This window comes from Tympanuchus pallidicinctus, unplaced genomic scaffold (genome assembly GCF_026119805.1).
Source record: "Tympanuchus pallidicinctus isolate F22 unplaced genomic scaffold, pur_lepc_1.0 scaffold26, whole genome shotgun sequence".
Taxonomy (NCBI): domain Eukaryota; kingdom Metazoa; phylum Chordata; class Aves; order Galliformes; family Phasianidae; genus Tympanuchus; species Tympanuchus pallidicinctus.
The window spans coordinates 8,251,056-8,266,581 of NW_026294743.1; the positions used below are offsets into that span (position 1 = coordinate 8,251,056).

A 15,526-nucleotide genomic window follows, 5' to 3' on the forward strand; every position below is an offset into this window, starting at 1 on the left:
TGAAGTGTCCTTCCATTCCCCCAGTGAAATGAGTGACCACCTTTGTGCTTTACCCTTCACGTGCTTAATTAACTGCTGTCCCATTGCAAGGTCACCCCTGGCATCTCCCAGACCTGGCCTGCACCTCACGTGTACTTCCCCTACTCCTGCTTCCACACTGTGTGGATGTGCCAGGCATAGACCCTATGGCTAGGCTGACTTCTTCCCCCACATGGTTTCCCCAGCCCTTTCTCTGGCTCCACAACCTACCTCCACAGCCTGATTCAGGAGACAGATACAGCTCAAGTCTGACACACCTTGAAGAGCCAAAATTGAACAGATGTGCAGGCTGCGGTGGAAGCAAATACCACATCATCTGCATTTGTGCTTCTAGAACTGTGATTTGTGGATTACCGATTGCCTGAAAGATTTACAAGATAGCTCATGAAACAACCACAAAGAAGCTTTTCATTTGCATACAGACAAAGGCAGTGACACAACCTTATTTTTATTTACCCTATTTTATATTGAAACTCTTGCAACTGCTTTGTGATGTAAATGAAAGCACAGGAAAATTTTTTACCTTCCTCCTCCAACAAATAAGCAATAGCTCTCTCAATCTTTTCCTCTCGTACTTATTTAGTGTGGTAGCACATCTTACACCAAATAGCAGCTCAAATTGGCATTTCTCAACTTTCAAAAACCAGTGTAGACCCCGAGACTTATTTCTGGAAGACCTATATGTCTTTTGAAAGATTATCTATTCATCTGCTTATTGACTATGCCTGTTCTGCTTAGACTGAAGATCTAAGAGGATTACAGAACCTGGTGGCAAGGCTGAAGGCTTGTTAACTTAATAAGCCAGTGGATTTAAAACTGTGTTAAATTAAACAGGTTTTGAAAATGGTTTAACTCTGCCAGCGTGGGTAAGATTTAAGAGTCTCCTTTCAGATCTTTATCTAGCTCATGCAAAAGACGACCACAGGAGACAGCAGCACACTGACATACACAAACAAGTGAAAGTCCTTGAGAAGTCTGCTTTCTTCTGGCACTCGCCGATCTTCAAAACAAAAGCTTCATCTTTTCTCCAAGGTGCATTACCATAGCACACCAACTGCACCTTCACTATGCTTAAAAGAAGTTTCTAGAATAGCTACGCCCTATGTGTGCCAGTCACTTACCTGATCATCTCTGAATACTTCTAATGTGTAAATCAGTCAGAAGTATCTGCATTTCTCATTGTTTTTAATACACATAAAATATAAACTACATAACCTGAAGTAATAGAGCATGCTAATGAAGAATAATTTAAAAGACCTGCTTCAAATTATTCAGCATTGATCCTCTCCTGTCTCTGTGCAAGCAAAACTACGTGCCATTAGTTCAGCAGTATAAAAGAGCGGGTTCTTCTGTCTGTAACCAGAGCTTCTCAAGTGCTTGTCTTGGAAAACTGTGCTTCACACAAGATGAAACAGTGCTTTTGTTCTTCAAAAAGCTTTCCAATGTCCATGCGTATTTTCAAAGTTTAGGTACCGAAAAGGAATTCAAGAGAGGTAATATATACATCTTTCCTCTATTAAAAGGGGAATAGTTACCTCATCTTACTGTAATGTCAATGACATGAACAAAATTAGTTTTGTTAATGAAAATACATTACAGAATGAGGAAAGTGTTCCACTGCTTTTGAGTGCTTCAGCTGCGAGGAAGCTCAATAAAACATTCACTGGTGTCAGACTTCATTTTTAAACAAAAATTAAGACTGCTGTGCAACACTGACGGCACTTGCTTTCAAGAGGAGGAGAAGGACATTGGTATTAATTTTTAAGCACCTTTCAAAGGCTCACCTGTAATCCAAGATACATTTATGATAAATAGTTTACTTCCCAGCTTGAAGCTGTTAAATTTCACTCATTTACAGAAAGTAGAAATGGACAACCCACACTGAGCTCTAAAGAAACGGGGTAAGAACAGTTAAACTCCCCCTCTAAGACCTTTTATTTCAAAAGCTAATGAGCTAAAATGACATCCATACATTTGCACCACATTTTGAAACCCTCTGCGTGGAAGGCGGAATTTATCCGTACTGTTTCAAACACAATTACTGTGTGAAAGAAACAGCATATAAACGCATCAAAGAGAACCACGTACCCATTTTGAGGACGAGACGCACATTCTTGCAGGCTGTTTTTCTACTTCCAAATTTAAGCATTTACAGTGCAGACGGAAAAACAAAATTAATCAAGGGTCACCTGAGACAGAGAAGACCCAGCCAATAAATTCAATTACTTCAAATTCTGAAGTGTTGACATTCCTGCGCTACAAAAACCTTATGCTGGATAATAAAAATCACATGCTTGAGTGTCACATAAGCGTCACAACCATTAGGTCGTAAGGGTATGTTGGTTAAGTGATTTCCACCATGGATTGCTCATATTTGCCACAATTGATTTGCACCTACCTAGCAGCTCAGACTCCCAGACACCTCAGTGTCTGTAAATGGAAGACAGTTCAGTTGCACTGTAACATTTTCCCTTCAGCTGTACAGTCCAAACATGCATGTTTCCACCCAACTCTGAATGGCATTTAAAGTTATGCATAGAAGCATCAGATCATGGAACCACTGAACGGTTTGGGTTGGAAGGGACCTTAAAGGTAATTCAGTTCCAACACCTCTGCAGTAGGCAGGGTTGCCAGCTGTTACATCACGAAGACAAAGAATCCCAAATGCTGAACTCTGCTTATGTAGAATCTCCAGAACGATGACCAGCTCACCTACAGCCTCAACTGGATCTTAGCAGAACTAAAATGTTTTGGTTTTGATAGTTTTGTTGGGTTTTTTTAATGTTTTTTTTTTCCCCCCTGTTGTTTCAGCTTTATTTCTTAAAAGAAGTGACTCATCCTGCCAGGAAATTACATGGCAATTTGTTAATACCAAAATACAACTCTGTACAGCTGCTAAATGAAAGAGTAGAACAGACTTTTGTTTTTATTGGCATATTAGCACTGCACTGATAGTGACAAGTATTTCATCTCCTTTACAGAATGATGTGGAATACTGCAGAGACCATTCTGTTCCATTTTTTTTGCTCTCCATGTTAGTACCAGCAAGCCAAAACACCATACAGTCTGACTTGCCCTTCACAGGTAGAATGTACACATATCACATTCACTGCTGTAACCAGGAAGCCATAGAGAAGCCACAGAGATCTGTGCAAACAGGATTATGGTGTCCTTAGCTTCCCCCCCTCTCACCCAGTCTAATCCCCTCTCAGTACCATTTAAAGTTTCTGACTCATGGAACAGACAACAATATTACTTATCTGCTTAGGAAGTACCTTTAAGAACACTGAAGATGATTATATGCATACACTCAAGGAAAAACACCTGAATCCTGATAATTTCCTGACATTTAGGAGGATGGAGAAGAGGAAGAAAAGACTTAACTGCTAGCGTCTGGGCTGACCGAACCAGCCAGGGGCCCAACCTACACACAGCCCAAGCAATACCTACAGGATGAGCACAAATGAAAGCAGTGATTCAAGCAGAACGCAGCAAGGCTTTCAGTGGGATGATGCCCCCAGCATGATGATCAAACATGACAACTCCCTACCACACCACAGTCCTGACTGCACAGACAGCGCAATGCCTTGGAGACTTCTGTCATCTTCAACTATCAGCACTGCTGGGCTGGAACCTGATAGATTTGGAAACCAAAAAAGGACTTTTAAGACAGTTGAACTACTGTTTCTTTATGTTAACACGTCTTGGACCGCAGACATCAAAGCGTAAAAGTCCACCAATAACACAACTGCAACGCAGCGCTCGTAAAGCAGGCGCACCATTTCTAGGAAGCTACCTTTGAAGCTCTTCTGTCGGGTTGTTCTGACAGGTTGTTTTTCCCTCATTCAGATCTACAGGCAGCTACAAATGTATAAATAACACACGCTGTATCACTGCTCTTCAGTACTCTGAACATGTGCCAGAGTCAAGGTATCTATTACTTTGTCAAGACATATCAGAAAGGCTTAAGCAACCTTCACAAGTTTGGAGGACAAGGGGAAATGATGTTAAGTTGAAGGAGGGGAGATTTAGGTTGGCTGTCAGGGGGAAGTTCTTTACTCAGAGAGCGGTGAGGTGCTGGAACAGCTGCCCAGAGAGGCTGTGGATGCCCCGTCCATCCCTGGAGGTGTTCAAGGCCAGGTTGGATGGGGCCCTGGGCAGCCTGGGCTGGTATTAAATGGGGAGGTTGGTGGCCCTGCATGCGGCAGGGGGTTGGAGATTCATCATCCTTGAGGTCCTTTCCAACCCTGGCCATTCTGTGATTCTGTGAAGCAGCCTTCACAAGTTTGGAGGGTGAGGAATGAGCAGAAGAGGCTGCTTTCTCTCAATATGCTATTCTCCCACTTCAGGGCTGCTCATTTCCTAAAATTAATCCAGCTCACCTCTAAACAGGCATTCTTGGTCCAAAAGAGCTGCTCTTAAAAAGATTCCCATGGGGTAATTTGAAAAGAAAAGCAAAGAAATTAGCATAATACAACTAACCCAAGAATTCACTGTTGATTTTCCGAGATGAAGCTTTTGTGCCTAAAAAAAGAGGCATGTAACTGGGACTGAGACATAACAGATGCACATTTCCCTTTGTGTAAGAAGGGTAATGTGTGGACAGAGCTGACCAGATGATACCTCAGCTTCAGTTACTGAGGCACATTTCTATCCACATTAAGATACACACACAGCCAGTGATAAAAAGGAGACGGCACTCCTTTCACAACTGAAGGAGGCTAATCAACGTAGCGGCACTAACCTGTGCTTTACAGCCCTCATTCATTCAGTAGGTAATCATAAACACCATGCAAGCTTCTGCAGTCCAGACACGTCAGAGCATTTTTTTTTTTCCTTGTTGCTTATTTTACTTTCCTTAACTTTGACACAGTCCAGGGCAAGTTGGACAGGAAAGGGAAGCAAGATATGTTTTCTTTTTCTTCGGAGGAAGTACATTATGTAAGATCAAAGATCATATGGGTGAATAAAGGACAGCGATGGAGCCAAAGGAGGAAGCTAAGCATATGATACAAAGGAGGCACTGCAATGGGAAGTCCTCTGAAACACAAACAAGTGAAGAGAAGAATTCCAAGTTTAATTAGTACACCTGCAGTTTTAGGAATGCAGAGAACAGCAGGCCCACACGCACGTGTAAAATGAGGAAGAGGAAATGCCACTTAAAAACCATTTCACTCAGGTAAAAGAGAGGGACGAAGAAAGATTTCCTGGTGAGCCCCGTTTTAATCACCCCTCTAGCTTCTCCTACCTTACAGTGCATCTCTTAAGCCACAGAACAAGAGACACCAATCATAAAAAAGTTCAGCAAAATGCTGAAAGTAACACAGCAATAGTACTACTGTGACTTTTATTTTTAAACTAGAACCTGGACCACCTATGTAAAGCAACTGAATAACTGTATTCATACAGATTTCAATGGTAATAAAGAGAAAAAGAATAAAAGATTTTTGTACCATTAAAAAACAAAGACTGCTACCCTTCATGAACCCATTAAAAATACAGGCTTTAAGCATCTTTTTTGTGCAGAAGTTTATGTTTTCCTGAATGATCAAAGCAAAAACCCGTAAACAGCCAAGTTAGAGTGCAAAAAAATAAAAAAAAAAAAAACCACCACTGCAAAATTTCAACACATCTCCAGTGATGGAAGAATACCAATATTAAATCAGGAAATGAAACGAAGTTAACACAGGCCCTCCTCTTCCTGAAGAGCAAATAATTATAGGTGTGCCACTATGAACGTAATGCCTCATTTATTTCCATGGAAACTACAACAGATACGAAGAGCACAATAACACTATTTGATAGAGGGAATTCCCAGCTGCAAAACACTACTTTTTTAAACACAGTCACTGCCATTAGCTATGCATTTTTGCCAGCCTTGAAGAAAAGCCTGCATGCTGTGCTTGTAAAAAGAAAAAAAAGAAAATCAATCTGCACCAGCAGAGCTGGCCCACTGTGTCACAGCTGCTCTCACAGCAGCGTTGCAAGGAAAATGTTGCTCACACAGTCCATCTTCCGTTGGCCTGGAAGCCAGAAGGCAGCAAACAGTAGATGTGGTGAGACAGGACAGCCAATATAAGCAATGTACAGTATTGTTTAGAAACTGCTATGGCATTCCCCTGTTGCAATAGAAAGTTTCTTTTCTCTGGCCTGACTCTGGAAGTCTTCAGCTTAGTCAGCATCACAATCAGATGATGTCAGAGCTCAGGGTTTGTCCAGCTTCCAGGAAATCCATAAGGATCAGCTCTTTCCAATCCCAGAAGACAGTGCACATCACCTTACCCGCAGAGGGCAGCATCTTGAACTTTTTCCATGGATGGGGAATTCACACACCACCAATATGCAGACTGCAATTTTAACTCCATCTCATAGGGGCAGCGCTGCATCTTGTCGCCAGTAATGATGTCAACGGGTGCCATCTTTTCCTGCATGGAGGAATTCAATGGCACACCTTTGTTTCATAGGCACTTCTATGTAGGACGCCATTCTATTAGGCTGTCCTGCTACCGTCTGCCACACAGAAACAAAACAGACCAGAATATAGGTAGGAAGCCTTTACTGCCATACCACCATCTGCCCCCGCTGTCGTGGGCCAACATCAAAAGTAGGAGGCAGTACTTTCAGAGCAGCCCTCACACAACACTATTATGAACATGCAAACATGTAAGAGAGCGACAAAACCAGAAGATTTAAGGGCCAAACCCACACTGCAGATTTATTTTTGAGTTTGGTTTGGTTTGTTTTTTTGTTTTTTTTTTTTAGGTCAAGCTACTTCAAAACCTAATTAGTATAATAAAGGAATTCAAAGCAGTTTCTCACCTATTTCATCAAGCAGATTTCTGTCAGCTTGCAGAGAAAGACTACTATCAAGGTTCAAAGCGTGGAACTAAATATTTCAGCCTAGCAGAGTCATTCACATTAGATATTCTCTTTTCATCCCTTTCAAAATACACTCACATCTACACACAGGTCTTCCAGTCAGATACAAATTTCCCAAGATAAAGAATGTAACACCAGCTTCCAGCTATTTTTAAGCATCTCAGTGAAGAAAAGGCAGACATTTACGTGGCTATCAAACACTCAAATACAAAAGGAAATCCTTTTAACAAATCAACACTAGGCACTGCACCATCTCTGGTCCAGGAAATGGATTATCAACAGCTCTTCAGTAATCTGGAAGTCAACTATTTAGTGAGCGCGCTGCGGTATCTACTGACCTCAGCTGAGACTGTGGACCCATTGTAAAACACTATACATCATCCAAAATAAAAAGTCCATCCTTGCCCTACAGAGTACACAGTTTAAATAGCAACTCAGACGAAGGATGTACTATCAGTCATATCTGCAGATGGGAAACAGAGGCACAAAGGGCTGCGGGTGACTTGGCTCAAGGTTGTAACAGACATCTGTGGGAAAGCCAGAAACTGAGCCCGGAAGCACTGACTCCTAGCCCAGCATTGTCAGATGGAGATAATTCTTCCTACTGCTCGTCCTCCTTCTCTCTACTTAATTAGTTATCTAGCAGCCATACACATTAATAAAGAGATAATCTGCTATTCTTCTATATTCATAATCTCCGTTAAATTTTTATCTGGCTTAACATAGCATAAAGAAGGCTTACAAAGAAGTAATTAAAACGGTACAAGCAACCGTAGATGTAAAATCAAAATCTGTTGTTTCAGAAAGTGTGAGAGGCAACAGAAGTGCATGTGCGTGTTTTAGAGAGGCTTCTCAAAATATTTCCTAACCATGTCTGCCGAATAGAAATGAACAGCTCTCCCTGCAGTCAGCACAGCAAACCCCTCTGAGTTGCACCTTGCTTCCTCCTACTTTCCTAAGAAAGAACACACGCAGAAATGTGATTCAAACTGCACAGACAACAGTAAACTTCTCTTACAAAAAAAAAAAAGTAAGAAAAAGCAGATTTGGTACAGACCCCAAAAATACAGACCCCAAAAATCAAGCACTGCCAGGTAATGACTCTCTAACTTATCAGCACAAATACCAGGCATGAAACTAACTGCATTAGCAGCTGCATGTTTCTACAAGAGCGGATTTTTTCCAAGAGGTACACTTTACAACCTGATCTATCATCACAATACAGGCCTCTGCTAAGTGTCCTATTGGTAAACATCTGCATTTCTGAGTACTGTTTTGTTCTGCTGACTTTTGTTCGGTGCAGATTTTAAACACATGTTCCATTCAACATCTGCTGTTATGCGTGGTCAAAACCCCAAGTGGACCTCAAGTTTATTTTCAATTCTTTGTTCAAGTTGCAGATCTATGAATAGCACATTTGCAATCCCACGGTTTTCTTCTGACATAAGCAAAGACTCGCCAGTGAGCACCGTGCCTACAGCTGCAACACTCACTTCAGCTCCCAGCGGGTCCACGAATCCTGCCCCAAAGTCCAGCTGCGTAGGCTGCCAGCACGGCCTCTTCTCCTTCAGAGCTCTTGAGCACAAAGGAAAACTCACTGCCAACACCACCCATCAAATCTGACAGATAAACAGGTCACACTTCCCAGGCCCTAACAGAAGAGAAGGCAGCCCATCAGACCCGCTGCCCAAAGCTGAACGCCCAGTTCAGACACTACCACTGGGAAAAGACAGCCTGGATCTCTCTCTTCTCCTTCCTGGCCTTGCAGCTGCTTCAGCAGTTCCCAGGCAAACCTATTAGAACGCAATGGAGTTTAACCTCTTACTGCTAAAACCTTAAACCTTACTTTTTGAACCTGGGGTACATCCACATCAGAATGGAAGCGTGGGGTCACAACGCAATGCCAGACTGCCACCTACCCTTTAGTAGAAGCCTGCAGAATAAGATTTTGTTCGTGGGCTTCTTTTCTCCTCAGTTTAGAAGAACATATCTCAAACAGCTGAGATGTTAGTGGTTAAGAAAAATGGAATGCTCAGAACAAGAATTTATTAAAGAAATGAGGAAGCCCCATCAGCACCTTAAGCGAGCATTTCCTAAGAGCCTGTAATGTTCCTTTACCTTCTTGTTTCAACGAAACTTCACCATCTGCAGTGAAGATTCTGCTTTTAAGATGAAAATGAAGAAAAAAAAGAAAAGAGTTTTATGACTGTTCCAATTTAAGATTACTCTTAAATCTGAAATCTGTAAGATTTCTCTCTACCATTTCTCACTCAGATTATACCATCAATACCCATTCAGTGTAAGTATCACATCCATCAGGCTTGGCCAATTTTCTGGGAAGGAAAAATATCTTTATCTCCCACTTATCTATATTGCCTACACCTGGTCCAGGCAACAGACGAAAAACAGAATCACAGAATGGCCAGGGTTGGAAGGGACCTCAAGGAAGATGATTCTCCAACCCACTGCCACATGCAGGGCCACCACCTCCACATTTAATACCAGACCAGGCTGCCCAGGGCCCCATCCAACCTGGCCTTGAACACCTCCAGGGATGGACGGGACATCCACAGCCTCTCTGGGCAGCTTTCAGACCACCTAGGCAGCTCCATTCAAGATTCTGTGGAAAAGACAATCCTAACTTTGTTAACTAGTTGAACCATAAATAAACTAGCAGGAAAATTTATAACTTCTTTTTTCCCCTTGAATTTGTACTGCCCAAGACATACATGTCTACCAACTTAAACCTATCCTCTGCTGCAACAACTAGAACATTCTCCAGCACCTCCCAACTTATGCCCACAGTAGGCTTAAGCCTCCAGCAATAAGCATGCCCTCTTAAAACTGCCATAAGGAACTCAAGATAATACTTGTCTGACATCCCTTGCGGAAGTGACTTCAAAAGGCACCGAATTATTATCCACACCAAAAATAAGGAGCTCAACCACCACTTGTTCTCCCAGGCAAGGTGGCTGCTCAGAACAGCAGAGCTGGACACTCATTTGAAGCAATTTCCATCAGGCATAGCACTGTGCTGCCTTTGTCCAACTGGCAGTCAGGGAAAGGTGCAGAGAGCTTTCTCCATCAAGACAGAAGGGAACACAAAGAGGTTTAGAACTCATACCAAGAAATAGCACTAGTTTAGTGGTGAGAGATTATACAGGCTACAGAAAGAAACAGGGTTATTGCAGAGGGAGGAATATGAGGTGCAAGGCACATTAACCCCCATCACCCCCAGCTTTATTAGATTTAAGGCACAAGGAATCATTTGTTTGTTTATTGCCATGTGTCACCACATACACCCAGAGAATGCAATATAGGCAGAACTCTAAAACAACAGGGCTGGCAGTCTCACAGCCATTGATACAGCTCAGGAAATGGCGTTGCAGTGCATGCTGAATTAACCTTTTCTCTCAACTACGGCATCCTCTGAAAGGGCGTTTTTGAGTTTAGTATTACTTCAGGGTATAAGCAGAATGTTTATGACTTGACAGCCTTCACCCACATTCACTTCATTTAACCTAACAGCAACTTTCATTTATTAGTTCCCCTTCAGCAAAATTAGTTCAGGAAATCTGACTCTGCCACTCATCCAGAAACAGATTTTGCTCCCCAGCTCCCAGAGAAGAACAGTATTTGAAACCATCTTTATGCTATAGCTCACAAAACAAATACAACATTCACTTCAACACTGTCCATTCAACTGGCATTCTGTCTTCTGAACTTTGTTTCTTTTTTAAACAATTTAACACAGAAAAAGGAAATACTGTTCCTTCACCCCCATTATCATTCCTCAGAGTAGGCTCATTCTTAAAAGCACTGGCCTCCTCATTAAAAGAAGGCTCTGGACAAAGTGGACAGAGGATGAGAGATCATCTTTCCTGTCTCCCAAAGGAAAGAAGACACAAGAATGCCTGTGTTACTCTAAATAGCTTTGAAGCTCCAGAAACAAAGACTTATTCAGACTTACTGTAAAACACTGACATCTACCACTAGCATACACAGAGTATCAATTAATTGCAGGAGGAATCCACATGGTCACAATTTTAATGGCACATGCTATAAAACAGCTAACGAATTGAAGCAACATTCCATACGTTATCACTTTCTACTCTGTGCAACATCTGGAAATGTAAGTGTTCCACAATATCCTGTTGTGCAACACTGAAAAGAATATTCCATATTCCATTTTATTATTTTTCTATTGAGGCTTTGAGAAACTCTGGAGTGCACCCACTTGCATATGCACTACATCCCTACACCACAAGACTTCTCCAAAAAGGCATCCGTGACAATACACATAGCCATATAACTTGTGTTTTGTATGCTCATTTTTGTTCTATTTTGAGCTGAAGAGCTTCTGAAAAAGCAAGATGTCATAGCAAACTCCTCAGGGTTATGGACAAGACCAGATGATTGGTTTTGATTCTGCTGGTGTTTTTTTTTCCCTACAGAACTTGCTTCAAGGCTTAGCTTCTAAAACAGAAGTACATCACCTCCTCTCCCTTACCAACATATACACACAAATCAAAACTCATTCGCAGGAAGCAGCATGACACTCATCATTGTTATATTCTAGAGGGAAGAACCTAATGAGATTGTCCAGCAGCTAAAACAATACAACCTAATGAAGGAACACCTGTGCTTGAAATTCTCATGCCAATTTAGGGAGTGCATCGAAGATGTTTTAGAAATGCCAGTCAAAACGCTTATTGGTCTCCAGAATTATGTATAAGCTTTTCCTCATTTGGTAAGTAAACAAAAACATTCAGATGTACCTGAAGATAAAGACTAGCCTTGCCAAGTACATGTTTAAACCCTCTCCCTGAAACTCCATAGGACATTTCGCTAAATTCAGCAAGAAGGTAAGAAACATGAATCATTCAGACAGTGTATGTCCATCATGGGAACACAGGACAGGAAACATCCCCAGGAAGGCAGCAGGACCCTTCAGAGAAGCCCATCTGCCTTCCTGCTAAGACATAACAGAGCAAGGTCGGTAGTCTCATAAATGATTATTTCCTGGTAAGGGCTATAGAACAGATAACCATAAACAAGGCACTGCAGTCTCGATCATAAGGCACAACAAAGTTCACAAGTCGCATGAATCCTGCGAAGGAACCAGAGCACAGGCTTAAGGCAGTGTTTGCCAATCACAGCACACTGATTCTTCTAATTGCTTCAAAAAATACTTTCAAGGAGAAAAGGACTGACAGGGTGAGGACTGAAAGGACAAACAAACTTACCAAACTACTGCAACTCAAAGATCTCTTCTTTTTCAAAGTCCAAGCTTAGCTCTTTAGAAGCCAAAGGCAAAACTTCCATCACCTTCAACACGAACTTAACTTCCCTCTCATCTTTAATACTCATCATACCTACTTTGCAGGAAGCGTACAGATAATCAGAAAGGGCAAGAGCCAAAGTAAGATCTCCAGTATGGAAGTATTATCCCTAATCATCAATATTTACACAGCAATAAACCATCGCCAATAAGAGAACTGATGCCAGACATCCACAACAACTGTCCAAAATAATTTGTTTTGCCACATTTACTACCTGATCGATCTCATCCCGAAACAAAGGCAAATAACATTTCGAAACCAAGAGGAAAAGGATCTCAACAAAAAGTACCACGTTCCCTCCTACTTACCCTAACAGGAGGGCTCCGTGCTTGCACCCTTTGCTGCTGCCCAGCCTGAGAGCTCTGCAGGTCCTTGGATCCGCAATTAGCAGTGATGGGGACCCTTAAATTATTTGCACCCCCGGTCCCACCAACAGTGCCAGGCTTCCGCGGCCGCTGTTTGATGCCATCCAGTAGTCTAACAAGCAAAATGTTGCTCGGAAGTTCATCAACACTGCAGTCCACTAAAGTCCTGCACTCGGGGCAGCGAAGCTCGTTCCGAGAGCTGACGATACCCAGCAGGCAGCGTTTGCAGAACGTGTGTTGGCAAGGCAAGACTTTCGCCGAGGCATCGAGGCGCTCCAAGCACACGGGGCACTCCAACAGATCCAGCAGAGCCGATTCATCCATTTTCTTCGCCGCGCTTAACCAAAAAACCGAATCTTCACAGTGCGTTTTGAGGACTCCAGGGCTATCATGTTACATCCATTCCTCCTCTGGCTGCGCTCTGTAATGTTTTGAGGGAGAAAGGCGTTAAGAAGCTCGAAAAAGAGTCACCGGGTCCACTTTCCCTTCAGATATTCCTACAACGAGCCAAACGTTGCACGTCTAGACTCTGCGTATTCAATATGGGAAAGAAACCTTGAAACAGCACTAAATAACAACCACAGCCTACATTTAGGCACCCGATTAGTACAAATACCACGGCCAACAGGAACAGCCGGGGGTTCGAATCCCAGCCGTCGGCAATCGGCTGTACCTCGGGCTGCGCCGCCGGGCGGGAAGGAGGGAAGGAGAGCGGGAGGCGCGGCGCCCAAGGCGGCCGCCAGAGCTGCGGAGCCGCGACGCGAACTTGCGAGCCCTCGCGATCCGCCGGCCCGCCCCAACCTGCGGCGGGCCGCACCTCCATGTTGCTCCGCCGCTTCTCACCCCGTTCGGCGCCCCTCCCCGCCCGTACCCTCACTTCAGCCCCGGCCGGGCCCGGTCGCGGGAGCGGCCCTCGGGACGGGAGCCGTCACGCCGCCTCGGCCGCCCCGCGGCCTCTCACCGTGCGTCGCCGGCCCCGCTTTGTTCCCTCGAGGAGCCGCCGACCCCGCCGGCGCCTCTCCCGCCGCGGCAGCGCCGAGGCCGCCGGCCCCTCCCGCCCGCCGCGCTGGGCTGACGCGGGGAGCGGCTCCGCCCCGCCCGGCACCGCCCCGCCGAGGGGGCCGCGGCGGCAGGGAGGGCGAGGCGGCTCCCCTTCAGCGGCTGCGCCTCCCTGGCGGGTGGAGTCGGCCCGTTTACGGCCGCCCCTTCCTCCTCCTTCGCCAGGTGCCGAGGAGCTGGAAGGCGGCCAGGCGAACCCTACGTGACGTTCAGCATCTCTTCTGCTGCCGACTGGGAAAGGAAACGATCGGGACGTGTCCCTGCTCGGGGTCACCGCACGCACCTGTTGTCACCTCACTGAGTTCTGCGTGCTGGTGAAGGCCTTTATTCGCAGGTTGCACAGTGCATATGGGTGCTCTGGGTTGTTTCCTGTGGAAATCCTAGTAGAAACAGCAAAAGTTATAAATCTATACAGCTCGTTAAGAAATAAGGCCTCCTCCCCCGTGCCTTCTGGAGGTTAGGGAAACTGATACAGGCGGGGCTCTGCTCTGCGTCTGTGCTTTGCAGGGAGCACTGTAGCGTAAATAGAAGGGTATGAACAGCTGATAGTTTGGAGTATCGCCACGTCTCGCAGCATTCCTCCATCATTCAGGAAGAATTATCAGTTCAAAACACTGTCTTGCTGAATCAAAACAGAAACCCGTCTCACAAGTCGGTGCCGCCTTCTGCCACGGTGTTTCCAAAAGGCCTCACTCATCAAGGCTGCGTGGTAACAGTTTGCTGCTCACCCTTCCAGCACTGTGCTGTTCTGTAAGCAACCCAGCTATGGTTGTCTGAGCTCGGTTTGTTGCCTCAGGAATGCAAAGTGTCTACTGAAACAATGAAAGCATTTAGATGGCAGGTGAGGCACCAGGGAAGGAAGATGAAAGTTCAGAGGAGTGGGATGAAAAGATTAGCTTTTTATCAGGGCTAGCCTTCGGTAATGTTTCAGGTAAAGTCTGTAAAATATTACGTGTGTTTGAGTATCCTGGCCAGAGCAATAAACGCTCTGAAGAGCGTCAGATGAACACGTTACTTCCTGAGCAGCAGCAGTAGTTAATTTTCAAACAAATCTGCGTGCAAAACAGTGGGTAGGCATGCTGGCGTACGGCACTGCCCTCTAATGGATGAAGTGTTGGGCTCTACCTGGCCAGAGCAGGCCAGAAGAACTCTCTCTGCAGTTAGGTGTTTATTCGTTCTCGCTGGCAGCCACAAGCAGGGAACTGCTTTGTAACCTGCGCGTATTTCACAGGCAAACAACCCCCCTCCTTATTCTTGAAGCCATTCTGTTTCCGTGTACAGTTCATTGCTTAGCAAATGTTGCACTAGATTCTGCTCGATTCAAAGAAGAGGTTGTGTATTGTGGAGAACAACTGCAGTTTGAGTTTAGAGGCCCTCCCATTACTCAAATAGCTAGATTTCTACAATGATATTTTCTATTTTTCTTTCCTATTTGTAAAAAATTATTTTACTCGTCTGTTGTGTGCTCTGGAAGTGGGTTTTCAGGTGCAAACTTCTTTTTCTCTTCAGTGTTTCTTTTCATCCAATGGATAAAGTAGGACGTGAAAGGAAACAGGCAGACGAGAACTGCAAAAGATCAAATGGCAGCAGCACGACTGGTAAAACTTGGTTCCTTAGGAACCCATATTCCCTGTGCTTCTCTTTCCCTCCAGCTGGTCTCTTTTTGTTCTTCTGTAGGCCAGCCATCCTGCAGACCTTCCCATGTCTTCAGCCTTCTCTGCCAGCAGTCATACTTCTATTTCTCTACCCCCAAACCCTCCTGCATTAATTCCTTTTTCTAACACAATTCCAAGTACTCCTAGTTTTTCCTCTGTCTTTATGATGCTAGACAGCTTAAGCTGA

General features: G+C 44.2%; 1 protein-coding gene across 1 annotated transcript in view; it reads right to left on the reverse strand.

The window, feature by feature from the left end:
• SH3RF1 (SH3 domain containing ring finger 1) overlaps positions 1–13,706 on the reverse strand; it is a 73,793-nt gene extending 60,087 nt beyond the window's left edge. Inside the window, exons 1-2 of the mRNA XM_052690167.1 lie at positions 13,587–13,706; positions 12,569–13,046 (exon numbers count right to left, since the gene is read on the reverse strand). Coding sequence (XP_052546127.1) covers positions 12,569–12,949 — 381 coding nt within the window. The 5' untranslated portion in view covers positions 12,950–13,046; positions 13,587–13,706. The remainder of the gene's footprint in view (positions 1–12,568; positions 13,047–13,586) is intronic.
• Positions 13,707–15,526: the final 1,820 nt, after the last annotated feature.